The sequence below is a fragment of the Podarcis liolepis genome (genome assembly GCF_965112155.1).
Source record: "Podarcis liolepis genome assembly, chromosome: 6".
Taxonomy (NCBI): Eukaryota; Metazoa; Chordata; class Lepidosauria; order Squamata; family Lacertidae; genus Podarcis; species Podarcis liolepis.
Genome location: NC_139559.1, coordinates 2752841 through 2778247, shown reverse-complemented (window position 1 = coordinate 2778247; position 25407 = coordinate 2752841). Strand labels below are relative to the sequence as shown.

Here is a 25407-nt window from a genome sequence, read left to right as displayed (position 1 = left end):
CATGCTCTGTAGGGTTTTAGCCAATGAAGTTTTCCAGTTACAGCACAAGGGCTTTCGCCTGCACAGTGCGACTTCCTCTCCCCAGACACCCCATATCTATTTTAGGGGTTCCCCCAGTCCCTAGTTTTCCTGGTGGGAGATGTATAAGGCCCAGAGTTAAAATACGAGAGGGCCACGTCTGGCTCCTTTGCAGAGGGTGCTCAAGAGGAACCCTTGAGCGGATCTTGGCCATGCCTGAGCCACAAGTTGGATTATAGCAGCCCGCGCTCCATGTGCAGCTATCTCCCTCCACATGCTGCTCCCTCCTTACTTTTAAAAAGCACACGGTGGCATTTTTATTTTCCAGGTGTTTTAGGGGCATCACAACCGCCTCCTCCCCTGGGTCTCCTTCCACTCTAATTCCCCTTCGTCTTTGCTTACAGCAGCCCTTGCGCCAGACAGTGATGCAAAGAGTTGCTGTATAAATGACAACGTTAGCCATGTAATAGTGAAGGGCGTTTATGGTTTAATACCCCCCTGGAGCCCATAGCTGGGAGAGTAACTCTCTGCAGGGGCCCAGAGCAGCCGTTGTGTTGACGTTTTATGGATGCCAGCCCTGAAATACTGAATGCAGCTGCTGTTTCTGGTTGCAGCCAAAGGAGCCAAAGCAGCCACAAAGATCACAAAACAGAAACACTCTCTGGCCGTTGAGAAAAGCGAAGAAGTTTTATTGTGAAGAGAGACACCATGAGCATAGAGTATCACCCACAATCCAGTGCTCAAAGCTTAAAAAGCACCTAAATTGTACGGGTGACTGTGGGACAGGAAACCTTAGCTGACACCTGTCTATCTCGGGAGGCAGTGGAGAAGTGTGCCTTTGGGCATAAAGTTTAACAGTGCCTTTGAATAAGGTCATTTGAAAACTGTGCATATCAAACTATTGTTTTCTCCCTCTGGGGAGATTCCTCTGATTCGTAGAGTTGAGTGGTGAAGGTCATACCTCAGGTGGAGGTTTGAATGCCGCCCCCCCCCCCCCACAAAATTGTGCCTCCCTCCCTGCACACAGAAATGTAGCATGCCAAGAAGAAGCCTATGCTGAACTCTTCGTTTCAATCTGCTAGCTTTCTACGCCTAGGGAGATGCTCTGTTTCCATAGGAGAGCTCTAAGATGTGAGATCTTTCACCTGCAATCTGGAATAATTGAGCTACCTGGTCTTCTGTGTTTTATGCTTCTGCTCTTTTGCATTGGACCCGCAGCCTAACACAGAGGAGAAGAAGAAGAGTTTGGATTTGATATCCTGCTTTATCCCTACCCTAAGGAGTCTCAAAGCGACTAACAATCTCCTCACTCTGTGAGGTGAGTGAGGCTGAGAGACTTCAAAGAAGTGTGACTAGCCCAGGGTCACCCAGCAGCTGCATGTGGAGGAGCGGGGAAGCGAACCCGGTTCACCAGATTACGAGTCCACCGCTCTGAACCACTACACCACACTGGCTCCCTGAAGCACACTGAAGCACATTCAGACCCAGACTCATGCTAAAATTCAGCATGGGTTTGCAATGCCAAACTTAAGAGTCCACTCTTACCTTTCTAATATTTTTTTTTGTATCCATCTTTCCCGTTAATGGAAAACACCCAAGGCCTAACCACCTACAGACTATGCAAAGGCACCTGCCTCCTATTTGAGAGTGTCCTTCTCCTAGCATCTAGCATTTGTGCAAATCACCCTCAACTTGACCCCAGGCAGGAAACAAAGTGCAAAATGTTATTGTTGTTTTATTATTATTATTATTATTATTATTATTATTATTATTATTATTATTAATATACTGCCCTATACCCGGGGGTCTCAGGGCGGTTCACAATAAAGGATAAGATAGGTGTAGGTTCTTCTTTCTTGCTAAGATATCCCTTGACTTTCTGCCACAGCCGAAACCAGGTGGAATGTCTTCGGATGCAAGGTCCCCTTGGCCATCTCACACACACAATGCCAGCATCCCCTGCAGACGTTGGAAAAGCGAAAAGTTTAGCTCATTGTTGCCCATGAATAACAGATGGTGACATCTGGGAGAAAAGCATTTTCTCTTGGGAAGAAAAGCAATGACAAACCTAGACAGCACCCTAAAAAGCAGAGACATCACCTTGCCAACAAAGATTCGTATAGTTAAAGCTCTGGTTTTCCCAGTAGTGAGGTATGGAAGTGAGAGCTGGACCATAAAGAAGGTTGATCGCCGAAGAATGGATGCTTTTGAGTTCTGGTGCTGGAGGAGACTCTTGAGAGTCCCATGGACTGCAAGAAGACCAAACCTCTCCATTCTAAGGGAAATCAGCCCTGAGTGCTCACTGGAAGGACAGATCCTGAAGCTGAGGCTCAAGACTTTGGCCACCTCATGAGAAGAGAAGACTCCCTGGGAAAGACCCTGATGTTGGGAAAGATGAAGGGCACAAGGAGAAGGGGATGACAGAGGACGAGATGGTGGGACAGTGTTCTCAAAGCTACCAGCATGAGTTTGACCAATCTGCGGGAGGCAGTGGAAGACAGGAGGGCCTGGTGTGCTCTGGTCCAGGGGGTCACGAAGAGTCGGACATGGCTAAACGACTAAACAACAACTCCCATAAATAAATGGTGGGGGTCGTATTAGGACAGGCCTACATAATTTAGGAAGAAGCTGAGTGCTGGAGGAAGCTCTAAGCAGTGAAGAGCAGAAGATCCAGGAGTCTTCATGCCTTCTCTCTGCATTCCAGCCCATGGAAACTAGGGATAGAAGAATCTATCCATTTCAATTCCTCTCCATTTTTCCCAGTCAGCTATCCACATCAGTTTGTAATTTTATTTAAAGTCCTCCTGCTGGGAATTTCTGGGAATTGCAGCAGGGGAGAGTGCTCTTGAGCTTGGATCCTGCTGTCTGCTGGGTTGGCTGCTGTGAGAACAAGCTCTGGACTAGCATGGAAACGTCCTGGGAGCCAATGTAGGTCTTTCAGGAATGGTATTATGTGGTCTCGGCCGCCACTCCCAGTCACCAGTCCAGCTGCCACATTCTGGATTAATTGCAGTTTCCAGGTCACCTTCACAGGTAGCCCCACGCAGAACGCATTGCAGTAGTCCAAGCGGGAGATAACCAGAGCATGCACCACTCTGGCGAGACAGTCCGCGGGCAGATAGGGTCTCAGCCTGCATACCAGATGGAGCTGGCAGACAGCTGCCCTGGACACAGAATGGACCTGAGCCTCCATGGACAGCTGCGAGTCCAAAATGACTCCCAGGCTGCGCACCTGGTCCTTCAGAGGCACAGTTACCATATTCAGGACCAGGGAGTCCCCCACACCAGCCCGCCCCCTGTCCCCCCAAAACAGTACAGTCATACCTTGGGTTACAGATGCTTCGGGTTGTGCGATTTCGGGTTGCGCACCGCACCAAACCCAGAAGTACTGGAATGGGTTACTTCAAGGTTTTGGCACTTGCACATGCGCAGAAGTGCTAAAACATGCTTTGCGCATGCACAGAAGTGCCGAATCGCGACCTGCAAATGTGCAGACATGGCACTGCAGATTGTGAACACTGCAGGTTGCGAACGTGCTTCCCGAACGGATCACGTTCGCAACCCGAGCATCCACTGTACTTCTGTCTTGTCAGGATTCAACCTTAATCTGTTAACCTGCATCTTATGTTATTATTATGGGATATGCATCTCCATCCAGAGCCACTAGTTCTTACTCATAGTTTACCACAGCTAGAGCTGAATCAGGGCTACACTGTAGAGAACACGGTCCGCTAGGGAAGTTATTTATAAGGAATATTTCTCCTGGAAAGCAGATTATTTGGCTGGTCCAGTAGTCCTAGCATGTGGAAATTCATGGAAAAGCATCTTACGTGTGGGATTTGCTAATGGGGAGAATATGGAGCAGAGAGCCCAGACATGTTTGGATGCGTGGCTGGAAGGAAGGTATCACTGGCAGACTTACCTGCGTAAAGTGAATCACTGGATAATTCCAGCGAATGTGCAGCACTGGAGGCAGAGGGATCCCGACGTCCAGGCACTCTGAAAAAAGCAACCAGAATAAGCACAATAGCAAAGAAGAGCAGAGAGGAGCATTTTCTTTGGGTCATGTGTGAGCCATAGTCTAGACCAGCATTCCCAAAACTTTTCATTGGCCTAGGCAAGTCAAACCGCGGCATTAGCAACACTGAAGTGACCTCCCTGGGTGTGATGGCCTGGGACTTGGGCTCGGACTCAGACCCAGAGGAGTCTTAGTCTGCACCAGATCCTTTGCCTCAGACAGCATCTGAACCAAGTCTGGGGCCTGATCCTGAAGAGCCCCAGTCTGCACAGGTTCCCCTGCAACAAGCACCAGCTGGGCCGAGTCAGGGGCCTGAGCCTGCCCTGGCTCCAGATGCAGGGATGACCTCGTTGCCTTCAGCTGGGCCATCACTTACAGCTGCTCCACTACCGGTTGGGTCAGGGGAGGCTGAGGCGGCCCCTGGGTCTAGTAACCTGCCGACGTCTCCCGAGCTGCAGAGACTCAGGTCTGAGAGAAGGAGAGACCTGAGTACTCGCAGGAGGAGTGCTCACCTTCGGGTGAGACAGGGAGGTGAGTCACTGGGGGATCAGGACCGCCCAGACAGAGATAAAAGGCTGCTGGACCCCGCCCCAGGTTGCGGGAGCAATGTTGCTGTTCGCCTGATCCTGCCTGTGATCCTGTGCCTGACCTCGCCTGGTTTCCTGCCTTGGCCCTGTTTAACTGGCTCTTCGCAGAACCCTTGGATTCGGGACCGGACCTGGACCGCATTACTCGGGTTACCCCTGGGCCCAGGACACCGGGGCACAAGCCTGGGCAGTGTCCCCGGAGGTCCTGGGATGCTCACACAACAAGACCGCCCTCTCAGCCTCACTGATGTGGTCGAAAGGGAAGCAGAACAAAACCTTTGGCACCAATTGGGCTGCAGGAGTTGCCGAAAGGAGGCGTACAAGGCACCATCCAAATCCACATACAAAGAAACGCACCAACAAAAATGGAAAACACATTTTTTAAAAAACCAGAAGCATTTTTACTTGGTATTATAGGTCAGGACATTAATAGGCAAGATGTTAAATTGTTTTTATATGCAACAACTGTGGCAAGAGTATTGTTAGCCCAGAAATGGAAACAAGAAGAAATTCCGATGAAAGAAGAACGGCAGACAAAATTAATGGACTATGCAGAATTGGACAAAATGACAGGAAGGATTCGAAACCTGCGGGACCAGAGATTTACAGAAGATTGGAAGAAGTATATGAACTATTTGAAAAGCAATTGTAACCAACAAATTATGCTAGTAGGACTACAAGAAGTTTTGTAAAGAGGAATATATGAAGTGCTACAAAGTAGATAAAGAATAGAGATATTGGTTTCTGAGTTTTAAATGTAACAGGAAAAAAAAAAGTATACTAAGAGCTGACATTGGAAAATTTTCAGACAGGACTGATGGAAGTTAAAAAAATTGAATAAGATGTAAAAATATGTTTAATTACTGTTGAAAATGGTGTGTTAAAAAAACTAATAAAGAAGAAGAAGAAGAAGAGTTTGGATTTGATATCCCGCCTTTCACTCCCCTTCAGGAGTCTCAAAGCGGCTAACATTCTCCTTTTCCCTTCCTCCCCCACAACAAACACTCTGTGAGGTGAGTGGGGCTGAGAGACTTCACAGAAGTGTGACTGGCCCAAGGTCACCCAGCAGCTGCATGTGGAGGAGAGGAGTGGAGACACGAACCCGGTTTCCCAGATTACGTGACTACCGCTCTTAACCACTACACCACACCAAACCAAAAATGGAGAATCTAAACGCTCTTATGCATCGGTGTTGCAGTTGTGGCTCTATGAACATGGGAAGTTCAAGATCAGTATTAGAGCTTATCTGTACTTCCAGCTGCTTTCTCCAAGGAAAACTGCTCTTTAGTGCTCCATCGGAGCAAACAGCTATTTGAATTTTCTCCAGATTGCCATTTGCTCTGATTTAGAGCTAGGTGGGTTTTCCCTGCAAAAGGAGCAGGACAGGGAAAGCTACTTGGACCTGTTCTTTCTAGACACAGCGCATGTGGAAGTGTGAGAGGGCTTTTCATGTATAGAGGGTGTGCCAGAGATGGGACTTGAGTTGCCTTACCGTTGACTTGTGGCACAAACGTTTCTGCTATAAGCAACTTCATCAACTTCACGAGGACAGAGACCTGTAAGACAGAACAACAGAGGCAGTGATCTAGGAATCAAACTGGCAGAGGATGTATGCGCCATCACAAGGGGGATTCAGACTGGATCCGGCTCAAGAGGGGCGTTTTATCCGAGGTGCATGGGCTGGGGCGGTTTCTATCAGTGCAAATGACCTCCTCAACAACTGCTTCTTGTGAGATGAGTTGATAGATCCCCATGGAAGATTTAAGTCTCGGGTGGTTTGCAATGCCTCCATAATCAACACCTCTCCAGGAAATACAATCTAGAGAAGATTGTGTCAATTGCACGGCAGCAAAAAAGGGTCCTCCAGTGGAATTCATCCAGAGTCAGGATCCTTTCCATTCACAGCTTAGCAGTCGCTTCTTTGGCTCTGAGTGGTGCTGTGGGTTAAACCACATGGCCTAGGACTTGCTGATCAGAAGGTTGGCGGATTGAATCCCCGCCATGGGGTGAGCTCCCGTTGCTCAGTCCCAGCTCCTGCCAACCTAGCAGTTCGAAAGCACGTCAAAGTGTGAGTAGATAAATAGGTACCGCTCCGGCAGGAAGGTAAACGGCGTTTCCGTGCGCTGCTCTGGTTCGCCAGAAGTGGCTTAGTCATGCTGGGCACATGACCCGGAAGCTGTACACCGGCTCCCTCAGCCAATAAAGCGAGATGAGTGCCACAACCTCAGAGTCGGCCACGACTGGACCTAATGGTCAGGGGTCCCTTTACCTTTACCTTACCCACCTACACCAGTTTAGCATTTAGGCAGCTATTCCCAGGTTTGCACTCACTGGGGCATTTGCAGCAACAGTGGACCACTCCCCCTCCACCAGTTTATGTACCTCCCCCCAACAGACTGTGCACATGCAGCCAGAGACTATGCCTGTGTGGAAACTGCCTCTGTTCTTCCCTCTTCAGTCCCCTCCTGGTTCTGGGATACTGTGCTGCAGGAGATGGAGGGGAAGCACCTGGCCCTTCACTTGCCAGACCTGCTTCCTCCTCCTCTTCTGACCCATCCTGTGCCGCACCTTCTGGCCCTGAAGCTTCCTCTGCCTCTGCCTCCGACTCTTGTCTCCTGGCTGGTACACTTCCCTACAAATTACTGGCCCCCTCTCCTGAGTCCAGTGGCGTAGCGTGGGGGGTGCAGGGGGGGCCGGCCGCACCGGGCGCAACATCTGGGGGTTAGGGTTAGGTGGCGCAAATCCACGGGTTAGGGGGCGCAAATCTACGGGTTAGGAGGCGCAAATTACTTGCCTTGCCCCGGGTGCTGACAACCCACGCTACGCCACTGCCTGAGTCAGAGTCCTGCCCCTACCCCCCTGAGGCTCTCTGGAGCCAAACTTCATCTCCCTTCCATAAACACTGCTCCAGCTCTGTTTTGCATGGCTTCCCATGACCAAGATGAAGCTTCTAGGGCAGGCATAGGCAAACTCAGCCCTCCAGATGCTTTGGGACTACAACTCCCATCATCCCTAGCTAACAGGACCAGTGGACAGGAATGATGGGAGTTGTAGTCCCAAAAAACATCTGGAGGGCTGAGTTTGCCTATGCCTATTCTAGGGGGTCCCCTATTTAAGCAAATGTTTGTGTGTCAGATTGTTCTGTCTATCTGTCTCTCTGTCTAGCTAGCTGTGTCTCTGTTTCTTCTACTTTAATACTGTAGCCAATTCTTGTCCCTATGGAAGGTGCAATCAAGGCGTCAAATCAATTTGGTCAATCACTAAATGGAAAAGAGCTTACGTTAACAGGTCCAACTTGGGAAGAAACCAGGAGCAGCTCAAGACTGTGGAAAGAAGAATTTGTACATAAGGGTCAAGGGAGACATGACGGTGGACCCAAGTGAGCCAGTTACATCCCAAAAGAAAGGACGGACGTGACAATTCACGTCATGCTGCCTCCCAGGACTGGCCAAAATAGGGAACTGCTGGACGCCCAGCCACACAGGCAACTAATCCAGAATGCGGCAGCTAGACTGGTGACTGGGAGCGTCTGCCGAGACCACATAACTTGAAAGACCTACATTGGCTCCCAGTAAGTTTCCGAGCACAATTCAAAGTGTTGGTGCTGACCTTGAAAGCCCTAAACGGCCTCAGCCCAGTAGACCTAAAGGAGCATCTCCACCCCCATCGTTCAGCCTGGACACTGAGGTCCAGCACCTAGGGCCTTCGGGCGGTTCCCTCACTGCGAGAAGCCAAGTTACAGGGAACCAGGCAGAGGGCCTTCTTGGAGGTGGAACCCGCCCTGTGGAACGCCCTCCCACAAGATGTCAAAGAGACAAACAACTACCAGTCTTTTAGAAGACATCTGAAGGCAGCCCTGTTTAGGGAAACTTTTGATGTTTAATAGACTATTGTATTTTAATATTTTTTTTTTGGATGCCCAGCCAGAGTGGCTGGGGAAACCCAGCCAGATGGGCGGGGTATAAATAATAAATTATTATTATTATTATTATTATTATTATTATTATTAGGAAGGCTCTTTATCCCAATAGACCAGAGTAAGTGAGGTGATATCCCTTGAGCCTTATAAAGGCTTCTGGTTCTAGGTCAGACTTGCTTTCTGGTCTGGACAAGACTGTTGGGCTTCTTTCACTCCAAGCTCAACCGCACAGCAGCAGGGTCTGGCTGCAGCCGACGGGAGCTATAGTACAAAAGATCTGGAGGGCACCAGGTTGGGGAAGTCTGCTCTATTGAAGGACCACACATATCTGCTATTGGGTCCCTGAAGCACAGATTCACACAAAGCGGCAAAACGTCCTTGCAGGTTATTAAGAGGATATTTATTTGAAGTGCATATGCAAAACAAAGGTATAGGGCGATCAGTACACAACCTGCACACAGTAGTCAGGGTGCGCCCCCTTTATATAGATTTGCAGAATAAAATACCACCTGATCTCCTGTAAGCCACCTGATTTCTTGTAAACCGAAAGTTATGGCAACTTCCTATGTCCTTACATGGGCTTGTCCCCCCTTTCCTTCCTGCACCAGCCTCTCCACGCCATGAGCCTCAACACGTGTTCAAATGTAAAACATGTGATTTATACTGATAGCAATAAGATGGGGCTTTGTCTCCTGCATTTTACCTCCTCCCGACTGGGGCCCATTCAAACTTGCTCTTATCTTTATTGCCTAAGCTAGACATTCCAACGAGAGTCCCATTTGCACCGTAACATTTAAGCAAGAAAAAGCCTTGTTCTTCTGGCTGGTGAAAAACCTCAACCCTCTGGAAAAACCTCGCCTTAAACAGTTTTTGGGATCATATAGACAACAATATTCTAATGGCCCCTTCACTATAACATCCAAAGAAGTCCACCCCTGCTCTGCTTCGACTCCCTGAGACTAAATAAAAAAATTCCTTCCAGTAGCACCTTAAAGATTCCTTCCAGTAGCAGTCATTAAGAGTCGTCAACAGGCTCATCTCAGCTACCTGCCAATCTCCCATTCCCACCACCCTTCTGAGTAATACCCCTCCCCACCTTCTCACTATATAGAAGGGTCCGGCAACTTCTGTTTCAGTGTATCTGAAGAAGTGTGCATGCACATGAAAGCTCATACCAAGAACTAACATAGTTGGTCTTTAAGGTGCTACTGGAAGGAATTTTTTTATTTTGACTATGGCAGACCAACACGGCTACCTATCTGTAACTGAATCCCTGAGACTAAGCGATCGTGCAACAGTGAGGCAAGATACCTGGTCAGTTTCGTAGTGAAGAACAGTCTGCCGCCGAAAACAGAGGCATGGACACTCAGTTTTAAGTTCTGCAATCAGACAAGGGGGGAGGAAAACGTCTCAGATGGTGGGGAGACTGGAAAAGTCCTTCCTCCCTGCCATTCCCTGGACTTGAAAGCCAAGCCACGCAGATTCCAACTCTTGATTCCAACACTTACGGCCTTCATGACAAAGAGCCCAACGAGGGACCCGGACGGACCTTTCGCCAACAAGGCAATCTCGACGGAAAGCTCAATGACGGCTCTCTTGGGCTCCAAGATAATCCTCCGGATCCCGACCAAAGAGATGGTGATTTTCAGCGGCGCCTTCAGAGGACACTTGGGGCACTGTGAAGGGTGCAGGCAGAAAGGATATTTTTGATGAGTTTCTCTCTCCTGGTTTTAACGTATCTGTGTGGGGCTTATTACCTGTTTGTTTGGCTGTAAGATGCTTTGCTGGGCAAGAAAAAGCGATGGACAAATTGGACCAACAAACGAAAATAAAAGATGCCTGTACGTGGGCATGTGGTTGTGGCGAGTCACTGGGGCACCCCATCGGAGGATCTTTCCCCCAAGGTCCCTCAGACCTGCAGCCGGTGGAGGCTGGTTCATTAAGGCAAATAGGGTACTGCCCCACAAACATCAGCCTGCCCCCAATTGCCTGCCTCCCTAACTTATAACCAGTCTAGGGCTTAGGTTTCCAGGTCTTTGGACTACAGTTCCCATCATCCCTGACCACTGGTCCTGCTAGCTAGGGATGATGGGAGTTGTAGTCCAAAAACAGCCAGAGACCCAAGTTGGGGAAACCCTGGTCTAGGGCAGGCAGAGGCAAACTCCGGCCCTCTGTTTGGAACTACAATTCCCATCATCCCTAGCTAACAGAACCAGTGGTCAGGGATGACGGAATTGTAGTCCCAAACATCTGGAGGGCCGGAGATTGCCTAGTTTCCTGCTCTTCCTTGGCCTCAGCAGAACTCAGCTGGGAAAAGGAAGATGGGGGGGGGGCATCGACTCTGCTTGTCTGTGGCTCTGGCTCCCCCTACTGTTGGCCTCCTTGCCTTCCGCCTGCCAGTCTCACATTGCACCAACCACAGCTGTCTGCAGCAATGCTTCCCCTCTTTAGATGCCCGGCCAAAGACTTGTCTGCTTCAACAAGCCTTTGATTCTTTTTGCTGGGGGCTTTTTGCACATTTTCTACCCCCGCCCCCGCTGCTTGTGACAGGGCTGCTGTGCCCTTTATGAACTCCTCCACAGTTTCCTAAATAAATGTTTTTGTTGGATTTTCCCTGCTAAGGGTGATTTGCTGCCACCTTGCTTTGCTGTGCTTCTTTTGTTTTTCCTTCGGTGGTTTTTATCGCTATCCTTATCGATGGTGTATCTTTTGAAGATAAAACAAGGCACACACTTCTTAAAAGCAAACACCCGCTCACCTTTTGATGTGACAGAAGAGACGCAATGGCGGTCGTCAGCTCGCTGGCAGCGGAGAACTGTTGGCACAAAATGGCGTTGCGTTGAAAATGGAAGAACTTTTTAAAAGACAGAAGTACTGTTTTGGGGGGACAGGAGGCGGGCAGATGTGGAGGACTCCCTGGTCCTGAATGGGGTAACTGTGCCCCTGAAGGACCAGGTGCACAGCCTGGGAGTCATTTTGGACTCACAGCTGACCATGGAGGCGCAGGTCAATTCTGTGTCCAGGGCAGCTGTTTACCAGCTCCATCTGGTACTCAGGCTGAGACCATATCTGCCTGCGGACTGTCTCGCCAGAGTGGTGCATGCTCTGGTTATCTCCCGCTTGGACTACTGCAATGCGCTCTACGTGGGACTACCCAGAAACTACAACTAATCCAGAATGCGGCAGCTATACTGGTGACTGGGAGCAGCCACCGAGACCACATAACACCGGTCTTGAAAGATCTACATTGGTTCCCAGTACATTTCCGAGCACAATTCAAAGTGTTGGTGCTGATCTTTAAAGCCCTAAATGGCCTCGGTCCAGTATATCTGTAGGAGCGTCTCCACCTCCATCGTTCTGCCTGGACTCTGAGGTCCAGCACCGAGGGCCTTCTGGTGGTTACCTCGCTGCGAGAAGCAAAGCTACAGGGGACCAGGCAGAGGGCCTTCTTGGTGGTGGCGCCCGCCCTGTGGAACACCCTCGCACCAGATGTCAAGGAGAAGAACAACTACCAGACTTTTAGAAGATATCTGAAGGCAGCCCTGTTTAGGGAAGCTTTTAATGTTTAATAGGTTTTGTATTTTAATATTCTGTTGGAAGTCGCCTGGGGGGCTGGGGAGACCCAGCCAGATGGGCAGGGGTATAAATAATAAATATTATTATTATTATTATTATTATTATTATTATTATTATTATTAAAAAAGCTTCATTTAAATTAAGTGGGTCGTTGTTGCACTGCAAAGACCCTCTCAGTTTGACCCTCCACCATGCAAGGCAGTTCATGGGGTGCTCTGACGTGTCAGAATGCCCTTCCCTAAGGACATAGCAGAAGGAACAGCTGAATCCATTTGGCTTTCTGCGATGAAGGGTGACAGAAGGCCTCTCCTTATTCTTTTATACCCAGCCATCCGATGGCGGAAAGCGTTTAACTGTGTTTAGATGTTTTAACTATAATGTTGTAGCATTGGCATGTTTGCTTCCCTGGGCTCCTTTGGTGGAAGGGAGGGATATAAATTTAGTGAATAAATAAATGAAATCTTTTTTTTTTTTTAAAAAAAAAGCTGCTGCACTGTCAACTGAAACATGCCTAAACATTGATGGCAGGATAGATAAGTGCCCTCTAGTAAAAATGTTTAAAATAACTTTTGTTAAAAAACCAGAAGCCTTTTGTTTAGGAATTTTAGGTACCAGCATCCCAAAAGATCAGAAAAGTCTTTTATGTATGGGACAACAGCCCACAGATTAAAAGAAGGCAAAGTCGCTACCAGAGAGGAATGGCAAGTTAAGCTGATGGACTACACCGAAAGGCAAAACTGACTGGAAAACTCAGGAACCAAGAGGACAAAAACTTTAAAAAATAAATAAATAGTGGTGCAATTGACTTCCGACAAGCACACAGAGCACGAACAAGACTGAGTGTATGGGGGGGGGGGGCTTGTTTAATTTCACTGCACACAGGTGGTGTAGTGACAATAAAGGTTTATTATTTATTATTATAACTTTAAATAAAGATGGGGATAATTTTTAAGTTATTTAAGAGACCACTGCAAGCAGATGGAAACATCAGCAGAATTTTGATCTCTCATGTAATGTAACAAATACCATGGATAATGTGGATTGATGTAGAATATAGATTATGGAATAATATGCAGTTGTAAATGTTGATAATAAGACCCAAGGAGGAGATGGGGGGAAGTCGCGAGATTCAGAGTAATCTCTATATATGGAATATCTTAAAGTTTTAAGTGTCTGTATGCTTATCGCATTTATAAGTTTTAAATTTATTGTTGTACATTGTTTTAACTGTATGTTTTCTTTCTGGGAATGTACCCCCAAGTGTGTTTTATAAGCTGGTCTCCGACGGTAATAAATTATCTATCATCTATCTATCTATCTATCTATCTATCTATCTATCTATCTATCTATCTATCATCTCTATCTATCTATCTATCTATCTATCTATCTATCTATCTATCTATCTATCCTCTATCTATCTATCTATCTATCTATCTATCTATCTATCATCTATCTATCTATCATCTATCTATCTATCTATCTATCTATCTATCTATCTATCTATCTATCTATCTATATCATCTATATAATCTATCATCTCTATCTATCTATCTATCTATCTATCTATCTATCATCTATCTATCTATCTATCTATCTATCTATCTATCTATCTATCTATCCATCTATGGAAATACGTTTGGACTGTTATAATTTTGTATTTGTAAAATCAAATAAAAATGATTAGAAAAATAAATAAAAGGTAAGCGTCCTCTTCTGCACCCAAAGGCGAAAGGCTAGCTGGGTGCCGGGGTCACATGACTCAGTCTCTGCCTCCACCTGCAAATTTTGATGAGCCAAGCATAGAAATTTGCAACCCTTCTACCTGACGTGCCGCCACTCACCACTTCCGGGGTGGAAATGAACTCTTGCACGCGGATCTGGATCAGAACCATGAGGATGGCGTCCAGGCTGGCCTGAGACATCCCTAGGCAGAAGCCATGGTGATGCAAGACAGGGAGGGTGACAGGCCCTGCGCCGACAGGGAGGGTAATGTATCGCCCCCCAGTTCGGATGATCATCTGGAAAGCGGTTGGAGAAAGAGCGAAAAAGCACAGCGGTGTTACTCAAAATAATGGTAGCCTTTATCACTTTATCGGGTGGCGCTGTGGGTTAAACCACAGAGCCTAGGACTTGTCGATCAGAAGGTCGGCGGTTCGAATCCCCGCGACGGGGTGAGCTCCTGTTGCTCGGTCCCTGCTCCTGCCAACCTAGCAGTTCGAAAGCACGTCAAAGTGCAAGTAGATAAATAGGTACCGCTCCGGCGGGAAGGTAAACGGCGTTTCTGTGCGCTGCTCTGGTTCGCCAGAAATGGCTTAGTCCTGCTGGCCACATGACCCAGAAGCTGTACGCTGGCTCCCTCGGCCAATAAAGCGAGATGAGTGCCGTAACCCCAGAGACTGGGCCTAATGATCAGGGGTCCCTTTACCTTTATCACTCTCCAGCCCACAGTCTTGGAATCCTGGTACAGTGGTACCTCGGGTTGCAGACACTTCAGGTTACAGACTCTGCTAACCCAGAAATATTACCTCGGGTTAAGAACTTTGCTTCAGGATGAGAACAGAAATCGTGCTCCGGCGGTGCAGCGGCAGCAGGAGGCCCTATTAGCTAAAGTGGTGCTTCAGGTTAAGAACAGTTTCAGGTTAAGAACAGACCTCCAGAAGAACGAATTAAGTTCTTAACCCGAGGTGCCACTGTATCTGGGAGTTGGATCTCAGCAGTTTCTTGACATGCTGAATATACCCGCCTAAGAATCTAAGAGCGCAAAAATACCTCTCCTCCCCCCATGTGATGTTCTGGGGGTTGTCCCAACACCCCACATCAATTGGGGGTGGGGGAAGGGTGCAGGTGAGTAAGGAAGCCTTGTTGGGCTAGCAGAAGTCCTAGGACAGGCTAGTGGGATTGGTGAGTTAAACTGGCCGGTTTTGGCTGCCACGGCTAACGGCCGCTGACCAAACCGGTTCTGTGAATCCTTTAAAAAGAGCCTTTTTTGCAGGGGGGGGGGGGGAGCAGCCAGCGCAACATCCCATGGCTGTGAATATTCCCTAGGTTAATTCTGAGTGGAAGGCGGATCTCCTCTGTGTACATTTTGTATGGAGCTCAGCTTCCCTTCAGGGGGAGAGAGACCCTGGGCAGGGGGGCTTTGCAGTCACACACGCTCCTTACGTTGAATTCCAGCGCGACGTAGTTTGAAGTTATCAATGGCAGGCTGGCGAGCTGATATTGCATGGTAGCCACTGTGCCCACGGAGTAAAACACTGCAAGGAAGAAAACACAGCGATGGTGTTACAGTCTCATTAACGCACATTTCAGACGCGCAGGTCCTTGCCAGCAATACCATATGTTGTCTACAGTATCCAGCTGCTGATAGCAGGACTTCAGAACGAGGGTATGGCTCTACATCTTCTTCACAAGGAGCCATTTCCTGCTAAGCGCGGGCATCACGTACAGACCACGCTTCGTTTACCTGGCACAAGGGATGCATTTAGTGCATGGCGCAGGGAGTGAAGATAAGGAAAGGATCATAGCGCTCTATGTGGGGCTGCCTTTGAAGGTGACCCGGAAACTACAACTAATCCAGAATGCGGCAGCTAGACTGGTGACTGGGAGACCATATAACACCGGTCTTGAAAGACCTACATTGGCTCCCAGTACGTTTCTGAGCACAATTCAAAGTGTTGGTGCTGACCTTGAAAGCCCTAAACGGCCTCGGCCCAGTATACCTGAAGGAGCGTCTCTACCCCCATCGTCCAGTCTGGACACTGAGGTCCAGCACTGAGGGCCTTCTGGTGGTTCCCTCACTGCAAGAAGTGAGGCTACAGGGAATCAGGCAGAGGGCCTTCTTGGTGGTGGCACCTGGCCTGTGGAACGCCCTCCCACCAGATGTCAAAGAGAACAACAACCACCAGACTTTTAGAAGACATCTGAAGGCAGCCCTGTTTAGGGAAGCTTTTAATGTTTAACAGACCACTGTATTTTAATACTTTGTTGGAAGCCGCCCAGAGTGGCTGGGGAAACCCAGCCAGATGGGTGGCGTATAAATAATATATTATAATTATTATTATCATCATCATTATTTTTATTATTATCATCAGTGTATTCTATCTGGGGACACCTGGACCACTCCAAAGGAGTGGCAAAACATCTCTTTTTGTTGACCCCCAGTTAGAGCTATTGCTGAGTAGGGCTGAATGAAGAATAATCACTGTACATAACAGGAAAAACAGGGAAACTCTTTTAGGCCCTTGTGTGCCCACATTTAGCCAGGAAGGTTCGCTTTTGGATGACCCAGCTTTTGGATGACCCAGCTGGCTGTAACAGATTATTATTTACAATAAGAAATTGCTTTGGGTATTTTTTAGTGGGCATCAATGGAGAAATTTAACTAAACTAACAGCAATGACAATAATGAGTTATTGCTTAATTCCAAAATAGGCTTCTAAGTGGTTTACAAAACATAAGAACCAGGTTACTGCAAACTCTACTTTAACCACTGAATATTGGTCCAATACACCAAATGTTAAGACTAACAATAGGAAACTGTGTTTTTATGCTCTTGGGAAACTTTTTCACCCTATTAATAAACCAAGGTGAAAGAACGACCTCTCTGCTCTCATGCAAAGAATACAGTATATGTGGGCGGGTCAGGAACTGGTGTTGCCTCTTCGCACCCACTGGGAGCAGTTTGTGAAATTATCTGTGTTTCCTTTACGCCTATTTATCTACCATGGCCTTGTAGCTGAATGTATGCATTTAACCAATGCATTTATAAAGCACTGATGCTGCTGACAATGGAAGTTGATGCTGCCCATAAGCACTGAGGCCCAGGAGCCTTTTGTGGCTCCTTTTCTAGTAGAAAGAGGAACAAACATTCAAGAAGTTGGCAAGGAGAACGAAGGAGAGAGATGCTTTGGCAGCTAGTCAAAGTAACTCACCATTGGCAGTGTGTAGAAAATCGATCCCTGAGACGTTGATGACCACTTCCACCGCTTTGCACACCTGAAATGCAAGGCAAGGGATTTAATACAAAGGAGAAGCCTTGGTTTCCCACCCTTGAGCTTGTTTGCCTCTGGGTTGTCTTCAAAACATCTCCAGGAGTAAGAATTCATGCTCTTTGCATCGATCACTGGACCTCACTATTGCTCTGTCCATGGTTCTGTTCTCCCTCTCTGGCCATTTTAACTTGGAATTTAGGCTTTGCGCTTATGCCTTATGGCGAGTTTGGACCTGTGCTACAGTTCCCATGGAGTGATCCTCAACCCCTGGAGGAGACTCTTGAGAGTCCCATGGACTGCATGAAGATCAAACCTCTCCATTCTGAAGGAAATCAGCCCTGAAATCAGCTTCAGGACAGGTCCTGAAGCTGAGGCTCCAAGACTTTGGCCACCTCATGAGAAGAGAAGACTCCCTGGAAAAGACTCTGAGGTGGGGAAAGATGGAGGGCACAAGGAGAAGGGGACGACAGAGGACGAGGTGATGGGACAGTTTTCTTGAAGCTACCAGCATGAGTTTGACCAAACTGCGGGAGGCAGTGGAAGACAGAAGTGCCTGGTGTGCTCTGGTCCAGGGGGTCACGAAGAGTCGGACGCGACTAAATGACTAAACAACAACAATCCAGTTATACACAAGTTGTGGTTTCTCCAACAGAGCAAACAATGGCTGATACAGGATGCCAGCTGGAAAATTGACTGAGCCTCCCATTTTAATTTTTATTTAAAAAGCAGCCGAAGACATCATTGCAGGGGCATCTTGTCTACATTGGTAATCTGCAAATATATGTATTATGATATCCCCAAGACTTATTTAACCCTCTTTCATGGCTGAAACACACAGGGTCCATGGAGCTGCAACTCACCGTCTTGTGGAATGATGCTGTAAGGATGGTCGTTGCAATGGGCCTCACTTTATTCACCAACAAGCTGCAGGGAAAAGCAAGTAAGAAAAGAGGGAAGGAAAGGGTCTGGGACGGCAGCAGCTTGTTATAAGCTCATTCTGAAGCCCACATTCTGGGTGAGTGCAAAGCTTATCTTACAGATGTGTAAGACACTTCCAAGAACTGGAGAAGTTGGGCTGCATCGTGTTTTCCCCGCATTGCGATTTTTGCTGGCACCTGCTCTTGTGATTTATTGCCTCCCTGAATGAGGCAGAATTAACCCTGGACCAATACAGTTACCAAGGGCTGCAGGAACTGAGAGAAGCATTGGCTGGTTCACGGTTTCCCCCCCATTGCGAATTTTACATAGCACGCGCGCGCGCCACACACACACACACCATGATTCATGATATATTTTAGCACACACACACACACACACACACACACCATGATTCATGATATATTGCCAGGTCAAAAATTATGAAACCGATATCACAATATGGATTTCATACCTTGGGTCATACCTCGGGTTAAAGTTGCTTCAGGTTGAGCATTTTTCGGTTGTGCTCCGCGGAGACCCGGAAGTAACAGAACACGTTACTTCTGGGTTTCGCCATGCGCGCATGCGCAGATGCTCAAAATGTCATCATGCGCATGCGCAGAAGCGGCAAATCGTGACCCACGCATGCGCAGACGCAGGTTGCATCCCGTTCGCATCCAGAGGTACCACTGTATCAATATATTGCCCAGCCCTAATCTCTAGTCATGCTGCCAGAAGAAGCAAAGTTCCTTCTTCTGCCACTAATGATATTTTTGCATTGCTTGGAATGTAAACATGCTTTCAGTATTGTTATTGATATTGTAGTACTGTACTGTACTGTACTGTACTGTACTGTACTGTACTGTACTGTACTGTACTGTATTGTTATATTTTACATTTCTATCCTACTCTTCCTCCTAAAGAAGCCCAGGATGACAAGCAGCAAGCAATGAAACAAAACAAAGAATGTCTCAAAACTTCTTCGAATGGTTATCCTTTGATGGTCCCACAACACCACCTTTAGGCAGTGAAGCCGAGTGTGTGCTGAGGCTGGGAAGGGATCTGGTTTCCTGAAAGGATTCCGGGACCAACTTTGGCAGCTCTCTCAGCCAAAAACATGCACACGAAACTGTAGGAACGAGCACGTTGAGCGAATTGCGTCAGCACTTACTGCGAAGGGCAGATGATCCTTGCGATTGCGAATTCACTCTTGCACACTTGCATTCTGATGTGGAAGCCGCCCGCAAAATAGCTCTCAAACCTGACTTCTGCTTTTATGTCTACGTCTAGGATGATGTCAATCCGCTCAAAGTGTTTGCCGAAAAAGCTAGGAAACGAAAAGACATGGAACAGAACCCCAGTGAGATTCCTCCCCCACTGCATTCCTTAACCGCCAGCCAAACCACTGTGTTTCTGGGCAAAGCATTATGTTTTTAACCCAGCAGAGAGCATCAGTATTTGGGGTTCTATGGCTTGTGTCCAAAGCTTGCCCTATATAGAGACCTCTGGCCTGTGCTCCTACTTAAAATGATCAGCTGGTAGCTGCCTTATGGTGAACCTAAGCATATATAGTCCAAGGGCTGAGCTCCGGCAACTCATTGCCACCCAGTGGTGTTAACCAGTTTTGCTCAGACTTATGGGTTCAGTAGCAGATCTCTGAAGGCCAGTGGCTGCGAACAAACACCAGGAAGGAGCTAACACCTTCCTGCCCTGTTCGTGAGCATCCTGAAAAGGCTTCTGTTGGAACCAGGATGTCAAGGTCAATGGGCCTTTGGTCTGACCAGTGGGGCTTGTCCTATGGCTTTCTGTCCCTGGTGGATGGCACATTTCTTAACGACTGCTTGCTCCCAGGTCACAGTCTTGTGGACCCCCACCTGAACTGGCAGTGCCACTTGGACAGAACACTTTAAAACAACAACAACCACAACAACAACAGGGGAACAAAATGTTCAACCCTGCAAGTGATAAATCGTGCCGTCCAGACCCTCCCCTACAATATCCACAGAGGAACGCCTTAACTTGGGAAGCAACCCACCCACCCACCCAAAACAAAGGCAACCAGTAGCAATGAAATAGGCGGAAAGCATGCAGGGGGAGGGGTGAAACTCACAATTTACCGCTGAGATGAAATCTGGCCTTGATGCACACTAAGGAATCTACCTTTTCATACAGCTCCAGACTGACCGATGGAGTGAAGACCCTCACGACATGCAACCTGAAGATTGAAAATCAGGCAGCAGAGAGAAATGAAGTGGGCATTCAGTTGGCCATGGCTGACTATATATTGGGGGGGGGAACTAATGCTGGGTGGTGATGCGGGGGGCTCACTCAAATTCAAGAGCATGAGATAATCCACTTTACAGCTGGGAGCCGGTGGTCAAGCAGTGGTGAGGAACCTGGAGCCCTTCAGGTGTTAGGATCCAGCTCCTATAGAAGGCTGAGTCAATGTAGCCCATTATTATTATTATTATTATTATTATTATTATTATTATTATTATCATTCAGTGATGGTAGTAGCTTTGCCATTCACCCCCTCCTGCAAACTGGTAAGAACTTAAGAACATAAGAAGAACATTGGATGGATCAGGGCCATGGCTCATTCAGTCCAGCATCGTGCTCTCCCCGTGACCGACCAGACGCCTTTGAGAAAGCATAAGACCAAACTGAATCTGAGCAAACACCCTCTCCGTGGCATGGATTGCAATATTGCTCAATTGCACCCAAGGGCGGAAACAGGGGGAAGAGCTCCAGATGGTTCTTTTTACGCTCACGTCAACCTTTCACTTGTCCTTTAAGATATCTGAGATCAACAAGAGCCTGGACTTGGGAGAAGCGTTTGTGTACACAAGATGTAAAAGAGATCCTTTATTTCGGGTAGGCTCCGTGCCAACCTCTCAGGTCAGAGGTCATGGCAGCCTGTCCGTTGTCTTGTCACAGGGCCACAACAATTCTCTTCTCTGAGTGGCCATGTAATGGCAACCCACAACTCACTGAAGGTGGTCCTTTGGTGGTTTTTGTTTAACTAAAACTATGGAACTTCCTCCCACAGGAGACAGTGGTTGTCACCAACTTGGATGGCTATAAAAGAGGTTGAGACAAAGTCATGGAGGAGAGACCTATTGGGGGCTCCTAGCCAGAAAGGCCCTGATCCGCCTCCACAATCGGAGGCAGCACTGCTTCTGAGTACCACTTTCTGGAAACCTCAGGAAGGGAGAGTTGTTCTTGTGCTCGGGTCCCGCTTGCAGGTTTCCCCACAATGGGCATCTGGTTGGCCCCTGTGAGAACAGGATGCTGGCTTAGACGGTCCCTTTGGCCTGATGCAGATGATGCTCTTCTGAGTGGTCCATGGTGAACATAACAGCTGAAAACGCTTAAGGTCTTCTCCTTGAGTGGCATGGGCTGGAATTTCGTTGACATGCCAATAAAGGCTTGACATTGAGCATGCAAGCCTTGCTGAACTTGGGCGCAACTGTACTGAACTCATGCAATTAAAGGGAAGGGGAAGGATTGCCAGGGAGGATACATGACAGAAATTTATAAAATCATGCATGAACTGGAGAACGTATCTAGAGACAGATTTTCCCGTCTCCATCTCCTATAGCATCAAAACGAAGGGGTAGGGATGCATGAATTGGTCAACTTTATATTCACCCAAATTCTCTTCCCCCCCCCAATCTTAAGTTAATTTCACCAGATTTCCGCATCAGCCTGCAATTTCCATGCCTGTCGTTTAAACCCTTCTTACAGGATTTACTATAATGTAAAAATAACACCAGAAAATTACGCTGGTATCCTTCAGAGAAGAAAATGAAGAACCAAAGTGGCAGTGAGTGGGGGGAGTTTTTAAGTCCTTCTCCAGGCCTTGCAGGGTCCCAGGTGTGGGCAGGTTCTCCCAGCACCTGCAATTCACATTTCTCAAAAGATTGGTGCAGCTTAAAGAGGGATGTGTGCACTTTGCTCCTTTAGCCGGGAGGTCTCTTGGGGATAGGAAATGGAGGCAGTGAGAGATTTTACTTTCTTGGGCTCCATGATCACTGCAGATGGTGACAGCAGCCACAAAATTAAAAGGTGCCTGCTTCTTGGGAGAAAAGCAATGACAAAGCTAGACAGCATCTTAAAAAGCAGATACATCACCTTGCCGAAAAAGGTCCGTATAGTTAAAGCTCTGGTTTTCCCAGTAGTGATGTATGGAAATGAGAGCTGGACCATAAAGAAGGCTGATCACCGAAGAATTGATGCTTTTGAGTTATGGTGCTGGAGAAGACTCTTGAGAGTCCCATGGACTGCAAGAAGATCAAACACATCCATTCTGAAGGAAATTAGCCCTGAGTGTTCACTGGAATGACAGATCCTGAAGCTGAGGCTCCAAGACTTTGGCCACCTCATGAGAAGAGAAGACTCCCTGGGAAAGACCCTGATGTTGGGAAAGATGGAGGGCACAAGGAGAAGGGGACGACAGAGGACGAGATGGTTGGACAGTGTTCTTGAAGGTACCAGCATGAGTTTGACCAAACTGCGGGAGGCAGTGGAAGACAGGAGTGCCTGGCGTGCTCTGGTCCAGGGGGTCATGAAGAGTCAGACATGACTAAATGACTGAACAACAACAACATCAATTGCCTTGTGCCAAGTGACCACTTGCACCCATTGACCCATTGGCCACCTTGATCTTGGAGGTTGTCTTCTTTGTTGTTGTTGTTTTTTTGGGGGGGGAGGATGGGGCTTGGCTCCTTTGGACATCAAAGTTTGTTTTTATTTGCCTGCCATGTTCTCTTTGCACCTCATCTGGCTTTGAGTTTGGGCTAACAAAAGCCAAAGGAGATTAAGCAGTCAGGTGCTAAAATAAATAAATAAATCCAGATGTATTCCTGGCAAGCCCTGAACAAAGCCAGCCAAGAACTACATTGAATTATATTTAAAATCACAGCATGTTCCCTGCTGTTCCAGAAAATGAGATAAAGGCCCTCTTGGAACCATCACAAGGCCTCCTTTGGGTCCAATTCTTTTCCTCGATTCCCCTTCCACTCTGAAATATGGCGCTGCAAATGCCTCGTCATTTACTTACTCCTTAATCCAGTTTTCCGGGTGCTTATCTTTGTGAGGGACATCTGGGAACTGAATAGCCAAGAAGTGGCTCTGGAGAAGCTCATTCCGAAGGAAGACGGAGGAGACATCTGAAACATACAGGAACAGGATCACGGCACAGGATCTTGTGGGGGGAAAATAATTCGCTTGGCATGGGTTGTCTGTTCTTACATACTATGCAGCTTCACCCCCGGCAACTATTAAACACACACACACACACACACACACACACACACACCATTTTCAGTGTTTACTGAACACTGAGATACATTATATTGTATTTCTCTACTAGTTTTCTCTCACCAAAGCAGTGCTCTCAGGTAAAAAGGTAAAGGGACCCCTGACCATTAGGTCCAGTCGTGACCGACTCTGGGGTTGCGGCGCTCTTCTCGCTTTTTTTTGGCTGAGGGAGCCGGCGTACAGCTTCCGGGTGATGTGGCCAGCATGATTAAGCCACTTCTGGTGAACCAGAGCAGCTCATGGAAACACCGTTTACCTTCCTGCCAGAGCGGTACCTATTGATCTACTTGCACTTTGACGTGCTTTCTAACTGCTAGGTTGGCAGGAGCCGGGACCGAGCAACGGAAGCTCACCCTGTCACGGGGATTCGAACCGCCGACCTTCTGATCGGCAAGTCCTAGGCTCTGTGGTTTAACCCAGGTAAATCAAAGTAAATGTTCAATGAGCCATTCAGCCTTATTGCAATGACTTTCAGGAAATGTTATGCTGGAAACTGGTTCAAGAAATCTTGTTTCTTTTTTGCCAGGGCTCAGGGCCCTGCAGATGACGTGATGGAAGGATTGGGGTGGTGAACTTTGGAGCAGAGGAGAAGATACGCGAAGGGCACAATCTCGCAGCCCATTCCTATCCATGTCTACTCAACAGTAAATGTATCTAGGATTGCAACCGTAGCTGATTAGGTAGATGACATGCTAAGGGAGCTGCAAAAAAAAAAATTGTAGAAATTCTAACTCGGCTAAATTTTACCCCAAAGACTCTGGGGTTCCTAAAAGCAGGTGATGACACACCTTTCTCGACCTTTTTTTTAATTGCTGTTATTTTTTTAAAGATGGGGTTTTTGTTGCTGCATATTTTAGTGGGTTTGATTCATTGCATACTACAGTGGTACCTCGGGTTAAGAACTTAATTCGTTCCAGAGGTCTGTTCTTAACCTGAAACTATTCTTAACCTGTTCTTAACTTTAGCTAACCTTTATTCTTAACCTGTTCTTAACTTTAGGCCTCCTGCTGCCGCTGCACCGCTGCGCTGCGATTCCTGTTCTTATCCTGAAGCAAAGTTCTTAACCTGAGGTACTATTTCTGGGTTAGCGGAGTCTGTAACCTGAAGCGTCTGTAACCTGAAGCATCTGTAACCCAAGGTACCACTGTACTTGAATTAGGGAGCTTTATATTGCAATGCTTGCGAAATTGGCTTTTGCACTTGTAAAGCATGTAGATGCCACTTTTGGCAGCAGTCAAGAATAACAGTGATAGCAAGATGCAAGATGTGCTGTAAGCCAAGGTCAACTCACCGCTCCTCCACCTGAACATCACAGCTCAGCTCAGTCTCCTCTGTTCACAAACCTGCTCTTCAAAACAACTGTGATGGCCTTCCTTAAATACCCAGATTGCCTTCCTCTCCACTACCACACCCAGCACAAATTTCTCCACCTTGATCTTCGAAACGTCGCCATGCCAACTCCTCTGTTCTCGTAACTCAAACTATCTCCCCTCCAGGACTCCTATTTCTCCAGCTCAACCAAACTCAGCTCCCTGAAGCATCCTTGGGCTGCCTTGAAGGTCTCGGCTGCTTAACCTTTGTGGTTGACGCTTATCCCAGAAAGATGCTTCCCAGAACGTGCCTCTTTTTCTTCTCCCAAGCCCCTTTCCATAGCTCCCACAAAGCTCTTGGCTTTAACCCCTAAGTCTTTCTGACTGCCGCTCCGTCAAACGCCTTGCACCCTGGTGGTGCCAAGGAAAGAAATAAGCAGGTGTCGGCAACGGGCAGCAAATTACCCCCCCTTCCTGAAAAAATCAATGGAAATCAATAAAAAGGTTCTTTCACAAGTTTAGGTGGTACCAGTTTTCAAGGGATGTGATTCGGAGCAAGCAGAAAAGGGAGCTACTCATGCCTAACCAGTGTAAACATGAGTCACAAAGCATTCTTACATTTGTGAGCAGTGGCCGGACTGACGATGGACACGATCCCATGTGAAAGTCCTTTGGGGCCTCCTTGCGAGGGGCTGACCAGGCTGCAGAGAACAAGCAGCCCCAAGAAACTCCACATCTTCGAGCCTGG

At 47.6% G+C, this 25407-nt stretch overlaps 2 protein-coding genes across 2 annotated transcripts in view; one reads left to right on the top strand and one right to left on the bottom strand.

Moving 5' to 3' along the window:
- CCM2L (CCM2 like scaffold protein) overlaps positions 1-25407 on the top strand; it is an 881881-nt gene that overhangs the window by 662350 nt on the left and 194124 nt on the right. The gene's annotated exons all lie outside the window — the stretch shown is intronic.
- LOC310709776 (BPI fold-containing family B member 4-like) lies at positions 1820-25395 on the bottom strand (the record flags this gene model as incomplete). The annotated part of the gene is made up of 15 exons (XM_083509818.1): positions 1820-1977; positions 3941-4017; positions 6116-6179; positions 7904-7946; positions 9854-9921; positions 10051-10218; positions 11301-11357; positions 13960-14136; positions 15281-15372; positions 17050-17113; positions 17970-18033; positions 19199-19354; positions 20138-20242; positions 23090-23198; positions 25278-25395. 15 exons carry the CDS (start codon positions 25393-25395, stop codon positions 1954-1956), a joined length of 1386 nt encoding a protein of 461 aa, XP_083365944.1. The 3' UTR covers positions 1820-1953.